General features: G+C 46.5%; 1 protein-coding gene across 2 annotated transcripts in view; it reads right to left on the bottom strand.

Moving 5' to 3' along the window:
• Window positions 1–9,304, bottom strand: part of LOC116949498 (polypeptide N-acetylgalactosaminyltransferase 13) — an 85,745-nt gene extending 76,441 nt beyond the window's left edge. The window contains exons 1-2 of one of the 2 annotated variants that reach the window (XM_032966881.2): window positions 8,942–9,304; window positions 3,073–3,722 (exon numbers count right to left, since the gene is read on the bottom strand). In XM_032966881.2, coding sequence (XP_032822772.1) covers window positions 3,073–3,214 — 142 coding nt within the window. In that variant the 5' untranslated portion in view covers window positions 3,215–3,722; window positions 8,942–9,304. The remainder of the gene's footprint in view (window positions 1–3,072; window positions 3,723–8,941) is intronic. The other variant, XM_032966888.2, reaches the window with a different exon arrangement.
• Between the last annotated feature and the right edge of the window lie 6,565 nt (window positions 9,305–15,869).

Here is a 15,869-nt window from a genome sequence, read left to right as displayed (position 1 = left end):
TCCACACCGTCCGTATAATTTAAAATACTCATGCTTTCTTGCAAGCTTTGGTAAGATTAAACATCGTCCGTGCACACGAATATGTACATACGAGAAGTGATCAGTAGACTTTAGCAATGCAATGTTGGCGATAAGCAGATTCACGCTAATTTTGTAATTTTATTTTCAATAAAATGATCACGGTGTGGTATGTCATGTAATTTGTATACCGAGCAGAGCTTCAAATAAGGACAAGAATTGTGATTGTGACATTTTTATTACATGCGCTAATATATGCACACGTGATTACATGTAATCTGGTATTTGTTTGTTATATTTTTGACATAATGCAATTTCATCAAGTAGACTAACGGGCAGAGACAGGCTCCGTCAGAGGCACTGTAAGACTTAGTTTTTATTTTCTACAAGGTTACATGTGGTGAAAGACTGTTTCAAGCTACGGCAGGCTTAGCAGTAAATTGGACCCCCATCAGAGCCAGACCCTAACAGCTGTGGCAGGACCTGCCAAAAAAAAAAGAGTTCTCCATTTCAGCCTGCGTTATCTCACGCGACCTAACACATCGCTTCAGCGGTAATGTACATTAACGGATGAAACTGTGAAAAGACAGGTGACCTACGCGGCGCAACGGACGGCGTACCGATGGCCATGCAAAGAGAAATGTAAAAGGGTATGTTAATGTCGACATATGCCAATGTCAAGGCTGAAATGTCACACCTGTGGCCCAGCCGAAGGGAATGCAAAGATGACATTTTTAGATGCTGCAATAAAGAATGAGACATGGAAAGCAATTTCGCTCTCTTCTTCGTTGTTAATGTTCGTGGCTAGTCAGCCTTGGACTGATCCTAAGGAATAGTGGTCAAATTGAATTCTAGATGGCAAAGATTATAGAGGTTAAAAAAAAAAGCTTTCAAGCTCCCCTGAACAGAATATCCTGAAGGCAGAATGTTCCTTCTGATCTCGTTTCTGCAATCACTACACTCTCTCCAAATAACTATTCAATTATCGACCAACAAATAAAACGTCTCATGTATCTCTGCATTGTTAACAAAATGTCTATATTTCTTAATTAAAAGAGATATCATAGAGTGCCGGGCTGCATTGTTACTGAAAAAGCTACAAAGTGCAATCCAATGAGACTCTCCGGTAGTCACTAAGGGTGGAAATGGTGCATCGATTGATTCGTATTAACTCTTGAAGCTCACGATACATACATCGAATACGCATGTGTAAGAATCGATGCTTTCAATGAATATGGCTTATACGAAATTGATTCATGTCGCACCTGCAGCCACTCATGGTGGTTAACATTCATCGACATATAGAGAAATTATAGATTTTTACTGCAACCATGAATTGTGACAAATCATCAAATCGGCGAATGGGTGAGTTGTTCCACCTCTGGTAGTCACAGTGAGTTATTGTATATTTTTATGGACAGCCATTCTGAGAAATAACATTTATTGGTGACATGGAAAATGCTCAGTCACAAATATTCTGGGGCAGGATAAGTCTGGGACAGGCTTTGATTTATACTGACAATTTAGTCGCTGCATAAAGTCATAAATACAAAGGTACTTCTTCTTGCACCCTCGGATTTATCACACACCATCACTAATAACAAATGTACGGACATGAAAGCAACACACTATTGTTCTGTAAAGGATTTCGCATTGTTCAGTATTATACAGAATCTTCAAAGTAACGTCCTTATTTCTGCATGTGAAATCAATGGAGTAAATCCCAACCGTTCATCAACAACTGCTGGTGAGAGCCTCCACACTTCGTGGCAGTTGTGGATTTTGTTTGACCATACTTCCCCACACTGATCAGTGCAGATTTGTGAAGGGGATCCCATCCAGGACCGGTTTTAAACTATCACTCGCCACTGACGTTAGCCATGGCTGGAAAGTGAGCCAACCACTGCACCACTGATGCACTGAGCATAATGTAAGAAATGCATGAGTGTAGTGTATGTAGATAACACACCCTTGTTCATGTCTGCGTGCATATCATGGAGGGAGCGGTTGTGTAAAAGAAGTTCAACATAAATACAAAGCGTGCTGCGTGAAGAACCCAGCGACCCGAGTTCGATTTCCGCTAACGACCAATAACAGTGGCGAATATTCAAACCAGTCCTGGGCCTCCCCTAGGTCGACTCAGCCTCAAATGAGTACCTGGTGCGGCATGTAAACATTGCCGCTGGAGAAGCAAAGGCGACCGGGCGGGCTACTGGCCACCCCCCCTCTTGTGTGCCATCTAAGCCTTCATAGGTGCTAGCTTACAGCACTTGCCCCAACAGTCTGTTAAGGCTGTACGGGGGTCTTTATCTTCATGCAGATTATAAGCGTGATGAGCTCTGAGTGACTGGAAACATTGCTTCAAATCAGTGCAATTAAATTGCAAATGATAAAAATCAAGAAGAGTAGCTCAGGGTGTATGGCAGAGAGAAAAGTGGATGCCAGCTATGATGGGTTTCACTGTTGTAAAAACACCTTCGGGCAATGCAAATCGTGAAGCCCTGCCACCGTCCCATTGTTGAAAAAGAACACCTGTACACGCATCGTGAATGGAACGTATGCTTATATGCCGGGTGTTTATGTGAACATGCCTGATGATGGCAGGCAATGCTCGTTACCCACATAAGTTGTTATTATGAGCTTTACCGAATGCTCAAAAACACCTGCAAGCAATCCAGCACAACACATATTTCATTGTACTGTATCAGCCATTTAGTTTAATTAGACCCTTCAAGGCGCATTTACATAAAACCCAAGCTCTTGCGTGAAGGCAGGAACGGCGGCGGTGTCAAATTCTATGACAAATGCATGTCAACATCATTAATTCCATGTCAGTGTTTTTTTTTTAAATTTACAGGAGAGTATTCCTCAAGCAGATCTTTTTCCTTCAAAACGAATGGGACAATCCGAGCGATACCCTTTACACGGCAATGAGGGCATACTTTACGTTGCGCATTCAAAGTGCTCGGCGCATAACCGCAGAAGAGTGGAATATAAATGCAAAGTGCCGACAATAGAGCGGATGGGATCGCGGAGCCAGGCCAGGGCACCCACCGTTAAGAACGGGAAGAAGACCCCGGGGCTTCTTGTCTTCGCACTTGTTGCACTCGCTGAAGTAGAGCAGTAGAAATCCGTCGAGCAGCACCCACACGAGCGACGTGGCGAGCACCACTTTGCAGTAGGCGACGCGTCGCATGGTGCACCGCAACACCGCCACAGCGGCGGCGTCTGGGTAGCTCCCCACCGCAGGTGCAGCCCCCCCACGTCCCACACCTCCCCACTACGCCCACCCCACCCCAGGCAAGAGGCGAAAGCGGAGATTCACGCTCGTTGTAACTGCGCCCACACCAAAGATTACAAATTTGCGATTCTAAAAATGTCTTGCCGCTGGTTATTGTTAAATGGCTTCGTGGCGTTGCTCTTGGTGCATTTATTTTAATGCCAAATATTATGACCTCCACGTGCAACCAACATGGCAATGCAGAAGGCCAGACCGCCCCGCTCCGTTCAATCCCTCCTGTTTTTGCGGAACAAAACTGCAGTGTGTGGTGGAGACCCACAAAATGACTTCATATCATTAGGAATTGAAGGCAACGGGCGCCAAGGTCATAGTCTGGTTATAGATCGCGTCATAACATTGCATTACGTGCCATCCACATTTTCAACTCGGGAGGCACGGACGAAGCTGGTATTATTTCTTAGACCTAGAAGAAAACGAAAGAAGAAAAGTACATATATTGCACGAGGTCAATTTACCATAACCTGCCACGTCAACGATAATCAACATAGAGCGCGCCGTATGCATGGCACGCCTTGCAGTATCGTGAATGGTTTAAAGTAAATAGTTTCTTTGACAATATATTTTTTAGAAGAAATGCATCAAAATGTAAATAATAAATGCTGCATAGTCACTTTCTGCACAAAAAAAATAGTATTTCAATGGGCACCACCATTTCACATGATTTCTGCGTTGCCAGAGGGGGTGCTTGTAACATTATGCAGGACTTGGGTAAGGTGTCACACGAAGGAATAAAGATGATAATAAAAATACAGCTAATGTCCAACAATAATAAGATCCTGACATCATTATTTTGGTAAATGGAATAATTACCATTAAACAAGGGGACCTTGGTCAACATTTAAAATTACATGTTGTATACTCATTTAAAATGTAAAATATAAACTGAATATTAAACCAAATCTGAAATAAATCCGTTATTCTGAACAAACATATGATGATAAATGCCTCAGAGTGAAAATTATTTTTTTTACAATTTAAAATATGCTTTGAAGCCTAATAATTAAAATCAGGCTTTTCACAAAAATGAAACGTTATACGTGATTGCAGTGCCCATTAACAAACACGTGCTATTTTTGTTGTCAATTCCATTTTACAGCTGCCCAGTTGATTATATTGACACTGCGTTATCGCCGAGCCAAAATTTGTGAACGCTCAAGGTTTTACATGAACGTTTATAGATGTGAAGAAACAAAGGCATTCAAGTGTAATTGTGCACCTCTTACAAAAGTTGTAAAGATCCTTTGTATTTGAATTGAGAAATTGAATTAACATTTTTTTACCCAACTTAATATAAACAGCATGGAATTAAAAAGTGACAGCTGAAAGTTGGTGTTGGTATTTATGTATTTTTCACAAGTTATTCATATCACACTTCCATATAAGAAACGTTGAACAAGCTAGGCAGTGTGAACACAACAATGCATTCTATGACAGACAAAAATATATTACTGTAGTATATCATGTATTCCACGGTACATGTATACAGTGTTCTTATTCCCCTGGGTGTTTTGTATAGACCATAATTTGTTTCGCAACTCGTTAGTCAGACTTCCCATTGCCTCTGGGTTCTGAGCATGCGGTGCTAATTTAGAGCTGAAAAAATATTACATCACGAAAATGTCACAAGTCAACGGTAAAAGCACTCCCGCCTCCCGTTTGGAAAGTGCTGCCAAGAAAAACGTCAAGCATACAACCAGTTTTACAATTCTATCACTAGTGACAGTGTTCTCATAAACAGATGTAGGCAACAGTATGGCTGCGTCTGCTGCATGCCTGACATTTTCATGGGAGGAAATGTAACTTTTTTATTTGCAAAATTCACAGAATAAACTGAGACTACTTATTTTATACACAACTCGCCAATATAGTCTCCAATTTTATACTACTGCTCGCGATAAAGGCATCTTTATTAGTTTCAAAAATCGTATGATCTACACATTTCTTTGGTCAATAAAAGTCGGTGTCTCCCAAATCAAGCCAGTATGGGGCATTGCTCTATGGAAATAATTGTCTGTCCATAAACAACCACTGTTGACTTCTCACCATGGACTCAGGTGGGATTATCGGGTGCAAATACTTATTCTAACACGATTTAGTTGACTTGGAATTTAGCAGCGACTACTTGCAAACCCACCTGGCCATTTATTAATTCTCCACCTTGTATTTTCGTAACCAATAATACCGAGCAATGGTGGTGAGATGTTAACTACCTCGCCTGGTATGCAGGTCGTGGGTTCGATTCAGACCCTGATTCCTGTATATTTGGAGTTTGCATGTCCTCCCCGTGGTCTTGTGGATATTGGCCTCCGATTTTTCCCTCCACATTTAGAAACACGCGTTTCAGAGGCTGCTATAAATTTCCAATTATTAAACGACTTTATTGAGCTATCATTTGTGGCCAAATTGCTTCTGAAAAACAGCTATATAGCTCAGTGGGCTTAACCTGGTAAAATACAGTTTTATTTTAACCGCATGCTCATGGTTATAGCTCGGGCATTGCTGGAGGTAAGTGCCATAATGACTTAAAAGCAAAGTTTGAGTCAAAAGTGGGGAGTTAAGTTATAACTAGGAGGGGTTTTTTTTCCTTTAACAGGCATGAATTTTCTTGGCCAATTTCCCCAATCCACTTCATTAAAGTCGACTATATAAGTGATGCCGCCAATTTGTGGAGGGTAAAAAGTCCACCCGAAACCCCCCTGCACATAAGGTCAAATGTGGCTTTTTTTTACCACAGTCACAATTCGCTAAGGACACCCCAAACTGCATTGTAAATCATAACGGAGCCAATGCCAGGCTCACAAGAATTAGAGCAGCAGAGCTGACCATAGGATGACGCTAGGTTTACAATGCGAGGTCTGTCTGGCGAGGTGGAAGTGGCGATTGATGGACCCTGAATAAATGGCACCGTCATTTACGAGAAACACTACAGCAAGTATTAGGCTGCTGACCTCTATTTTAAATGTTGGATGTCATCCTCTCATTTTCCAGGCATTTTCTCTGGATACTGACATTTCCTCCATCGCGCATAAGACGAATAGAATGAGAGATCGGTCCAAACAAACCCAAACAAGATTGAGAGATTTTCCTGGAGAAATTAATGTATTTTTACCACATTAGAGAGCAGCCCGCGTTTCACCTGGAGAAGCGCTTGAGAGAAGAACCACCAATGTATCTCCTCCTCCCCCGAGTCACCCCTGCTTCATTGAGCTCCCAATCATCCTCCTATTCCCCTTTGTCCACCATTCACCTTTAGTTACCCCCCCTCCTCCCGTGTCCTCTTACGTCTCCCCTCCTCTGCACCCATTTCCCCTCGTCCCTCCTCCACCTCTCACTACTTGCACGCACTCATCTCTCTTTCTTTTTTTACGATCAGAGGAAACAAGAAGATGCTCGATGTAGTCAGCACTTTGCTTCATTCATCATGTCGGTTTTTTTTTCCATTGCTTTGTTTTATGTGCTCCCCCCCCCCCCCCTTTTAAATGAAATTTTCCCATTGTGAAATAAAATCAATCTGTGCTACTTTCTTCGTAGACACAAACATCAACACGAAGAAGCATGCTCTGCTCCTCTTCCTTACCCCTTTCCTCTCTCTCTACCCCCTCTCTCTCTACCCCTCTCTCTCTACCCCCTCTCTCTCTACCCCCTCTCTCTCTACCCCCTCTCTCTCTACCCCCTCTCTCTCTACCCCCTCTCTCTCTACCCCCTCTCTCTCTACCCCCTCTCTCTCTACCCCCTCTCTCTCTACCCCCTCTCTCTCTACTCCCTCTCTCTCTACTCCCTCTCTCTCTACCCCCTTTCTCTCTCTACCTCTCTCTCTCTCTACCGCCTCGCTCTCTCTCTCTACCGCCTCGCTCTCTCTCTCTCTCTACCGCCTCGCTCTCTCTCTCTCTCTCTACCCCCTCGCTCTCTCTACCCCCTCGCTCTCTCTCTACCCCCTCGCTCTCTCTCTACCCCCTCGCTCTCTCTCTACCCCCTCGCTCTCTCTCTACCCCCTCGCTCTCTCTCTACCCCCTCGCTCTCTCTCTACCCCCTCGCTCTCTCTCTACCCCCTCGCTCTCTCTCTACCCCCTCGCTCTCTCTCTACCCCCTCTCTCTCTTTACCCCCTCTCTCTCTACCCCCTCTCTCTCTCTACCCCCTCTCTCTCTCTACCCCCTCTCTCTCTCTACCCCCTCTCTCTCTCTCTACCCCCTCTCTCTCTCTCTACCCCCTCTCTCTCTCTACCCCCTCTCTCTCTCTCTACCCCCTCTCTCTCTCTACCCCCTCGCTCTCTCTACCCCCTCGCTCTCTACCCCCTCGCTCTCTACCCCCTCGCTCTCTACCCCCTCGCTCTCTACCCCCGCGCTCTCTCTACCCCCTCTCTCTCTACCCCCTCTCTCTCTCTACCCCCTCTCTCTCTACTCCCTCTCTCTCTCTCTACCCCCTCTTCTCTCTCTACCCCCTCTTCTCTCTCTACCCCCTCTTCTCTCTACCCCCTCTCTCTCTACCCCCTCTCTCTCTCTCTACCCCCTCTCTCTCTCTCTACCCCCTCTCTCTCTCTCTACCCCCTCTCTCTCTCTACCCCCTCGCTCTCTCTACCCCCTCGCTCTCTCTACCCCCTCTCTCTCCACGTTCCCCCTGTTTTCTACGTAAATAAAAAAAATACCCTCGGTTCGCTTTCATTCATCTGCTCCATCTGCTCCACACCTTCGCTCCCTGACCCCCTCCCTCTCTCCCCTTCTCTCCCTGTCCCCTTGGTCTCCCTTGTATCCCCTTCTCACCCTGCCCCCCCCTAATAGCCCTTCCGTCCGTGTTCCCCTCGGTTCTCCGAGTCCCTGTTTTCCTCCTCCTGGTCATCCGACACCCTCCAATCCCGCGATTTGCCGAGGGGCGATGCCCTTCTTCATCATCATCATCCCGCTTCTGATGCTGCTGCCTCTCTATTTTGTTTTTACGATCAGAGGAAACAAGAAGATGCTCGGTGTAGTCGGAACTTTGCTTCGTTCATCATTTCGGTTTTTTGTTTTCAATGCTTTGCTTTATGTCCCCCCCCCCCATTTTTAAATGAAATATTTCACAAAAAGATTTCACGCTCTGCTCTCCTCCTTCTCACCCCTTCCCTCTCTCTCTCTCTACCCCCTCTCTCCCTACTCAATGTCTATGTTCCCCCGATGTTTTCTATGGATTTTTATTTTTACTACGACTCTCACTTCGCGCCCCCTCTCCCCGTCCCAACATCACCAACGCAATCCACACAACATGAACACCGACGTCTAGTTTACTCGCAAACTACGACTGCGGCGCTGTGGTTGTTGTTGTTACAGCGGGGGGAGGAGGATGAGCAGCGAGGGGGGTCGTGTCTCCTCGCTCTCGGGAGTCACTCACTGAGGGAGGGGGGGGTAGCCGAAACGTCGCTCGCTTGTGACGGGGACGCGAACGGCAGCCCACCACACAACTCGGCTGCGTGTACGGATCGAGGGCTCCTCACAAGACCACCACCACCACCAACAACAACAACTCGTAACTAATATAAAAAAATAACTGGCGGAAAATTTAAAAGTCGGAAGCCGCCAAAACACCACCCACCACCACCCCCACAAAACAAATCACAGCCCACCACCACCAACACCACCCACTGAACTTACCTGGGTTGGAAAGCAGCGGAGCGGACTCAGCTGCCAAGGACACGTTGGTTGTTGTTAGTGGTTGTTGTTGTTGGTGGTGGAGTGCTGACGAACAACAACAAAACTCTTAAAGAGACCTCCGCCACCACCACACACGTTCGAGCGGCGAGGGAGGAGCGCGCGCGAGAGAGACTCGGCAGAGGAAGACGAAGAAGCCGGGCGAGGAGACAGAGATCGAGCTGAGAGGGAAGAGCCCCTGGGAGAGATGAGAGGGAGATGAGAGGGAGCCGGCGTCTCTCCACGCCGCCGCCGCTGCTGCCGCGACTCCTCCTCGCGCTCCCCCTCAGGGCAGCGAAGAGCCGCACCGCCCCACGGGGGAGTGGAGGGGGGGGGTGTGGTTGGACGCTACTAAGTACGCGCACCCCCCTCTCTCTCTCATCAACGGGGGGGAGGGGGAGCGTCGGCGTGTCCAAGTCGCGAAACGGCATTGTTCATTGGCTGCCATGTTGTCACGTGATGAGGCGAGTCCATCTTGAGTGAGTGAGGAGGGGGGGAGGCGGTGGTTGAAGGTGTGTGAGACGCACGCGCGCGCGCGCTCGCTCGCTCCGAGCGTGGAGTTAGCGGAGCCGCTGCGGAGCGGTGGGAACCCGGCTTCGTAATCGCGGCTCCCGCGGACGAAGCGTTGCGATTGAAGGGGTTGGGGTGTTCATCGTCGAGCCCGCCGGAGCAATGGGCAACAGCTGGGACGTGCAGCTGTTGACGGCCACGAGACTTCTGCAGAGCGCCGGTGTGTTTGTGGGGGTGGGGGGGTGGTGGTTGCAGGCAGCTGACGAGCGTGCTTCTGGCTGCTGTTTGCTGTAAGGAGCATGGTGAATGGAGATGTGTGGAGACCGGGTTCTCGGGTCCAAGGGACCAGGTACTTCACTGCTCCAGTGGGGGGGAGGGGGGGGCTTGGTTCTCACTCGCCTCCCCACGCCCCCACCGAGTGACCCACCCCTTGCCGACTGGAAATCTGTGAAAAAGAGCTTTGTAGCTCATCGGATTTCTCCGGTATGAATACATATTCTGGTTCAGAGGTGCGCCCCCTCCACCCACAGTTATTACTTCGCAAGGTTGGGGATGGGGGTGAATAGTGCTGGGGTAACTCGCGTCTCGAAACCCAAAACCAGACGCGAATTCGTGAAACTTAACCGGACCTTCGCCCAGCTGGATGAGTTAACTCCAATGAAAATGTCTCATCCCATTGAAACAATCACCCCTGTTTTAACACAAGAGGCTTTACGGGAAGAAACTTTTGAACGAAAAGAGCCGCCGGTGCAATTCAAACAGAAAACTTACAGCACGAGCCGATAAGGGGCAATCATGTTTAGCAAGGCGACATCCGGATTATAATCACGCGGAACAAACACGGCATTCCAAGATTTCGCAGGGAAAACTTCCCCCCCCGGCCCCCCCCCCCCCGTTTTTAAAGTCCCCATTGTTGTTGTTGTATCCCTGCCATAAGCAATCCCATTCAATATTAATGACCGGAGCCCGTGGATCAGAAAACAATGCGCGTGAGAGGACATTTCATATCCCGCTGGCAGAGACACGACGGCCTTCCCACCCCCCACCACCACGCCATCACCTCCCTCCACGTGTACGAGTCGTACCTGCTGACGTGTAGACAGATGCGTCTATGTAAATAACCCTCGCGTGAATGTAAACCTGTGTGTGTGTGCGCGCTAACCACTTAGACTCTTCATTCGTCACGGAGCCGCCACTTCGGGCATCAGAAAGAAAAAAAACTCCCGGTTCGAAGCTCCAGAAACGTCGTCGTCTCTTATTATTATTCCTCGCCAACTTTTCTGAAATCTCACTGAAGAGCGCTCTTGCCAATGGCAATCCGGTGATTCGGCTGCATTTTGTTCAACAAAGCCTGCTGCCTCTGCTGATGAGATCCAGGAGGTCTAAACCGGGGCATCATTTCCTTGCTTAAGTGCCTCCTTCATTATAGTTTTGCCAAATAGGCTGATGGGCTATAATTTTCGTTGTGTGTGTGACTGCGTTGTGCGTGGAGACGGAACGGAGTTCTGATTATGTAGCTCAATGAAGCGATGGATTGGCGTCACAGCCTTCCCTCATACACACAGCGGGTGAGATAGCCGGAGCATAATGCACAGAATGCACGACAGACAAGAGCTGAGCACATCGTTTTTCACTCTCTGTTGTGTTTTGACCATTTGTCTTAAGTTTGGCTGAACATTGACAGTGTCGTTCGCGAGCACATCTCACGCGTTCATCACGGCACACGCCTCTCACGCACGCACGTGAGTACACGTCACTTACGCACAGCGAGCTCACCAACAACCTCAAAGACACCCCAAGACCCCCATCACCCTCCCGACATACGCACAGGGACGCACACAGCACAGAGACATCGTGTTAGCAAGCACACAGACACATCAAAAAACACACACATATAGCAGTACACAAGAGTACACCTCCTTACAGACAGACCTCGCAGACACAGGTGCATAGGGGAGCACCACTCACAGACGCACCGAGAGCACACACCTGGTAGACAAGGAGAAGTGCATCTCAGTCACACGGAGGTGGGTAGGAGTGCACACATCACAGACGCACCAAGAGCCGCCGTACAGCCCCGGGCTGCCTCGTCTCCTCCTATAGCGTAGGGGAGTCCCACCCGGGTTTGCCGCTGATTTATTGTGCTTGTCGCTCGCTTAGTTGTGGAAATTTCTCAACGCCAAAAGGATTGCTAATAAATTAACCTAAAGGAGTGAACTGTTGTATTCCCAATGCAACACCCGTGAGGTTTTGTGAATACTGCGGTCACTACGTTTTATACGTTGCGCATGTTGTGTTTAACTTACCTCGAATTGCACTTCCAGGTTATTGCGGCTGTAGATGATCAAGTTTCAATTAGAGTGTTACTTATTTAAAGAGAGGGATGTACGCAAATCAGAAGCGAGCGTGTGTTTGTGTGTGCGTTCTCGGTACTGTTCACCAATTCCTAACGTTATCGCCGACATCAAAGCTTCTGTACGCTTTATCGCATTTAAGAGAATAGCTGTATATACTGATATAAACTGCGCAGTATATCACGTCTTCCCGTTCCATGTTTTATGTTGAGACCCGAATGTGCCGCTTGTACATGTCACTTGCAGAGAGCGTATATAATGCAGTGCTTCGACATCAAACGGGCACGGCAACAACGGACTCGCCGTACGCGAAGTCACAAGCAAACGCGCGCTCCGGCGAACGTGTGCATTTTGGCGTATTCAAGAGAGGCACTCGCGAATGCACGAGACGACCCCTCCCGATTCGCAAAAAGACGCCAAAATTATTCACGGGCAACTGCATTCGCGGACACATCTGAATGCACAGGGACACGCGAAGGGACTCCTCGCATTTGCAGAGTCGCGGAATTTTTCAAGGGGGATGGCTTCCAGGGCCCACCGGCATTGGAGGTGTTCAATCGATAACAGCGGCCAGTCAATCGCACCGCCGCTGGCAGCTGAAGGGGAAGTATGTGGGTCCATCGGGAGCTGTCACAGCCCAGGCAGCCTGGCTTTTCCCAACAGGGCTTTTGCTTGCGCCCAGCGCTTGCTCGCCTGCACGGGAGCTGAATTGTGTATCACTGTCGCGTACAGAAGACACGCATTCGTTAATAAAGAGTACACAGAGATGACCTTTATTTACGATCGCGAAACAGCCCTTTGAGACCGGGAGTCTTCGTATATCCAGAGACCTGGGATTAAATATATGCAGATAAGCAGGCAACGTGTTGGCAAAACAAAGCGGGGAACACGCTCGTTCTAAAACATTGAACACCATCGTCATTACCGGCCATGATCTATCCACTGCTGAATGAAGGCCGCTGCCAAATTGCCGCAATCCCTCATTGTCCCCGCGAGCCGATTTCATAGCTCCTACGGTGAACATCCTCTCGAATGTGCTGCCTCCCGCCTTTGGCTGGAATTCCGTCATAAGTCTCAACCATCGAAAATCGTCCTTTTGTGTGATGTGCAAGGCCACCTATTGTTGTGTCTCCAATTTGAGTTTTATCTCGAATCTGTGTCTTTAGCTCAATGTCTCCCAGTGCAATTCAAAGCGATGTTCCACTTCTTCTTTGCATGTGTTTAAGTGTTTGTCCAATTTTATTTATCCACACTCATATTTCACATCCATATCTTACGTGAAGTAATGTGCGCTGAACGATTCTTTTAGGCACACTGGAATATTGCTTCTCACTATTACCTTAAGGTTTCAAAAATATTCGAACGTGCATATCACTCACTTAATAATTTATAGGGTTACATACATGTGAAATTCATACTCTGATGTTTTATCTGCTTGAATTCCTCCAACAAAAATTATTCACTTGCTTACCATACTTGTAATTTGCTCGTATATATATATTTGGAGTCCAACCTTTTCATGTATTTTATGGGTCTATATCTCTAATACAATTTCAGAAAACATTTGCCAATTTCGCTGCAATTAACTTTGGTGAAGACATGTCTCATTGGCAGGATAAAACTAGGGTAAGCTCCTGGAACTTATATTACAACTGCGGACATCATCAAAGAAGCGGGACCAGTTATCAGAATAAAAGCAGTTGAATCAATTTACAAAATGTTCTCAGGAAAATCTAGATACTGTACTTCAATTATGGATGATGCCTCAATCATGTTTTTATATATACAGTGAGGGAAACAAGTATTTGATCCCCTGCTGATTTTGTACATTTGCCCACTGACAAAGAAATGATGAGTCTATAATTATTAATGGTAGGTTTATTTGAACAGTGAGAGACAGAATAACAATAACAAAATTCAGAAAAACGTATGTCAAAAAATGTTATAAATTGATTTGCATTTTAATGAGGGAAATAAGTATTTGACCCCCTCTCAATCAGAAAGATTTCTGGCTCCCAGGTGTCTGAGATTAGGAACACACTCTTAAAGGGAGTGCTCCTAATCTTAGCTTGTTACCTGTATAACAGACACCTGTCCAAAGAAGCAATCAATCAATCAGATTCCAAACTCTCCACCATGGCCAAGACCAAAGAGCTCTCCAAGGATGTCAGAGACAAGATTGTAGACCTACTCAAGGCTGGAATGGGCTACAAGACCATTGCCAAGCAGCTTGGTGAGAAGGTGACAGCAGTTGGTGCGATTATTCGCAAATGGAAGAAACACAAAAGAACTGTCAATTTCCCTCGGCCTGGCGCTCCATGCAAGATCTCACCTCGTGGAGTTGCAATGATCATGAGAACGGTGAGGAATCAGCCCAGAACTACACGGGAGAATCTTGTCAATGATCTCAAGGCAGCTGGGACCATAGTCACCAAGAAAACAAATGGTAACACACTGCGCCGTGAAAGACTGAAATCCTGCAGCGCCTGAAAGGTCCCCCTGCTCAAGAAAGCACATATACATGCCCGTCTGAAGTTTGCCAATGAACATCTGAATGATTCAGAGGACAACTGGGTGAAAGTGTTGTGGTCAGATGAGACCAAAATAGAGCTCTTTGGTATCAACTCAACTCGCCGTGTTTGGAGAAGGAGGAGGAATGCTGCCTATGACCCCAAGAACACCATCCCCACCGTCAAACATGGAGGTGGGAATATTATTCTTTGGGGGTGTTTTTCTGCTACGGGGACAGGACAACTTCACCGCATCAAAGGGACGATGGACGGGGCCATGTACCATCAAATCTTGGGTGAGAATCTCCTTCCCTCAGCCAGGGCATTGAAAGTAGGTCGTGGATGGGTATTCCAGCATGAGAATGACCCAAAACACACGGCCAAGGCAACAAAGGAGTGGCTAAAGAAGAAGCACATTAAGGTCCTGGAGTGGCCTAGCCAGTCTCCAGACCTTAATCCCATAGACAATCTGTGGAGAGAGCTGAAGGTTCGAGTTGCCAAACGTCAGCCTCGAAGCCCTAATGACTTGGAGAAGATCAGCAAAGAGGAGTGGGACAAAATCCCTCTGAGATGTGTCCAAACCTGGTGGCCATCTACAAGAAACGTCTGACCTCTGTGATTGCCAACAAGGGTTTTGCCACCAAGTACTAAGTCATGTTTTGCAGAGGGGTCAAATACTTATTTCCCTCATTAAAATGCAAATCAATTTAACACATTTTTGACATGCGTTTTTCTGATTTTTTTTGTTATTCTGTCTCTCACTGTTCACATAAACCTACAATTAGAATCATAGACTGATCATTTCTATGTCAGTGAGCAAACGTACAAAATCAGCAGGGGATCAAATACTTTTTTCCCTCACTGCGTATATAAAAGTTTAGCGACAAAAGTAACTTTCAAAATTTCCGATCCATTGTCCTCTTATGCCATGTAAATAATGTTTTACTTAATTTATTGGGAGCATAATAACATGGAAAATGTAGTCCAACGACCCACATGCGCAAGCTAGGTTTAACATAAGAATTTTCTCCCATCTACACAAGATTATGAATATATATTACACAGATTAATCGCAAATTCCAGGATGCCCAGCATTTGTGGAATATAGCAAAGCATGTCACTCAGTGGAAAAGTTTGCATTCATCCAGGCTCTCACAAATTATGTCTAGTCATGTATGCTAATTTGCGATCAAGACAAAATGACGGAGACTTGAAGGATAAATGAATATATGCTAAATGTGATCCCTACACATCACTCCAAATGTCAGCAGCATCACATACGAAAGCGCATTTTAAGCACAAAGTGTTCCATTTTGTAGCATGATAACATTTTTGAATGCCTTTGAGGTTAGCCACTGTGTGAGCTGGGGTGGTGAGATTTTGGTGTCTGCCTTGTAAACACATTTAGACCAGTGCAAGTCCTCGCTTAATGACACGGAAAGAAAGCAGGATTATTGTAAATGTGACAATGATGGACTGAGTAATTTTGAGCAAAGGAAAATCAACTCTAAAATGTTT

The sequence above is a fragment of the Petromyzon marinus genome, chromosome 2 (assembly GCF_048934315.1).
Source record: "Petromyzon marinus isolate PM22_M1 ecotype Great Lakes invasive population chromosome 2, UKy_Petmar_22M1.pri1.0, whole genome shotgun sequence".
Lineage (NCBI taxonomy): Eukaryota > Metazoa > Chordata > Hyperoartia > Petromyzontiformes > Petromyzontidae > Petromyzon > Petromyzon marinus.
Note: the sequence above shows the minus strand (reverse complement) of the source record. Positions and strands in the feature narration are given on the sequence as shown.